General features: G+C 43.4%; 1 protein-coding gene across 1 annotated transcript; it reads left to right on the top strand.

Annotated features, from left to right (window-relative positions):
• The first annotated feature begins 303 nt into the window (after positions 1–303).
• Positions 304–1,123, top strand: LOC141660545 (uncharacterized). The gene is made up of 2 exons (XM_074467539.1): positions 304–674; positions 775–1,123. Exons 1-2 carry the CDS (start codon positions 304–306, stop codon positions 1,121–1,123), a joined length of 720 nt encoding a protein of 239 aa, XP_074323640.1.
• The last annotated feature ends 695 nt before the right edge of the window (positions 1,124–1,818 follow it).

Raw genomic sequence — 1,818 nt, forward strand, 5'->3', positions numbered from 1 at the left:
AAAATGGTCAGTTATACAGAAGAACCTTTTCAGCACCCACCCTGAACTGTGTAAAGCCGGATGAGGCAAACTATTATCTCCGGGAAGTTTATGAAGGCATATGCGGAGACCACCTGGCAGCCAAAGCTCTGTCTTAAAAATCATCAGGCAAGGATATTACTGGCCCACAGTCCACTCCGACTCCATCGCCTATGTTAAGAAATGCCCCCAGTGCCATAAATTCAGCAATATTCCCAGACAAAGCCCCAGCCTGCCAGGTCAGTGTTATCCCCGATCCCATTTGCCGTTTGGGGCATAGATATCATGGGCCCCTTTCCCCGGACAAAAGGTGACCTTCGCTACGTTCTGGTAGCCATTAATTATTTGACAAAGTGGGCAGAAGCTAAGGCCATGAGAACAATCAATCAACAAGATTGTATTAAATTTATGGATTCAATCGTCATGAGATTCGGGATCCCGGTAGTTCTAGTCTCCGATAATGGGCCACAGTTCGTCGGGTCTGACTTTGAAGCGTATTTGAAAGAACTCGGAATCAAGCACAAAAGGGCGTCGGTGGCACATCCTCAAAGAAATGGGCAGGTCGAAGTGACTAACAGAACCATACTCCGGGGCCTGGAGAAAAGGTTGGAAGAATCTAAGAAAACTTGGCCAGAGGAGCTCCCAAAAGTCCTGTGGTCCTACAGAACCACCCCCAGGACGGGAACCAATGAGACCCCCTTCAAACTTGCCTATGGTACCGAAGCCCGCTATCGAAACCGGGTCCCCCTCCCACAGGGTCATCAACTTTGACGAAATCTCAAACATTGAAGGCCTCAAGACCAACCTCGAGCTCCTGGATGAAGTAAGAGATCGGGCTGTAAAAAAGATGGAAGACTATAAAGAAAAGACAAAGCTCTACTTCGCAAAGAAAGCAAGAATCAGAGAGTATGAAACAGGAGATTTGGTACTTCGACACACCGAGACTTCGAAACCAACCAACCAAGGGAAGCTACAACCCAACTGGGAAGGGCCCTATAGTGTTAAAGAAGTGCTCCGCCCAGGAACCTACAAGCTAAGCTATCTCAGCGGGTCCGAAGTCCCAAATACTTGGCACGAAACCCGTCTAAGAAAATTCTACCAGTAAGGGCAAGGCGCACATTCCGAAATCACCTCTACTTTTATGCTATGACAGCTTGATGTAAACTCTCTCCTCGTGCACCCCGAAATGTAATTTTTGCTTTATTTTGATTTAAATGGAAAAATTCGCTTCGAGCACCCCATAGCTCAAGATAATTTTACTATGTCATTTAATTACTGTCGCCGTATAGCTTAAAATTTTTTTATTTCAGTTAAAATTCTAAATCCCCATTCCAGGGACCATTACACAAACCATGTGTACTTTATTCAGTTAAAATTTTAAACCCCCATCCCGGGGACCATTACACAACCCACGTGTACTTAGAAAAAATTTATTTCAGTTAAAATTCTAAACCTCCATCCCGGGGACCATTACACAAACCATGTGTACTTAAAAAAAATTATTTTAAAATTCTAAACCCCCATCCCGGGGACCATTACACAAACCATGTGTACTTAGAAAAATTTTTATTCAGTTAAAATTCTAAATCCCCATCCCGGGGACCATTACGCAAACCATGTGTATTTAGATAAAATTTAATCAGTTAAAATTCCAAACCCCCATCCCGGGGACCATTACACAAACCATGTGTACTTTATTCAGTTAAAATTTTAAACCCCCATCTCGGGGACAATTACACAAACCATGTGTACTTGAAAAAATCTTATTCAGTTAAAATTTTAAACCCCCATCCCGGAAAC

The sequence above is a fragment of the Apium graveolens genome, chromosome 5 (assembly GCF_009905375.1).
Source record: "Apium graveolens cultivar Ventura chromosome 5, ASM990537v1, whole genome shotgun sequence".
Lineage (NCBI taxonomy): Eukaryota > Viridiplantae > Streptophyta > Magnoliopsida > Apiales > Apiaceae > Apium > Apium graveolens.

What these genes read in the sequence shown, in the direction of transcription:
- LOC141660545 (XM_074467539.1), top strand. Translation starts at nt 304, where the DNA reads ATGGGCCCCTTTCCCCGGACAAAAGGTGACCTTCGCTACGTTCTGGTA. An exon ending in GAGCTCCCAAAAGTCCTGTG is followed by an intron (nt 675 to 774) that starts GTCCTACAGAAC and finishes CCCCTCCCACAG; the next exon opens with GGTCATCAACTTTGACGAAA.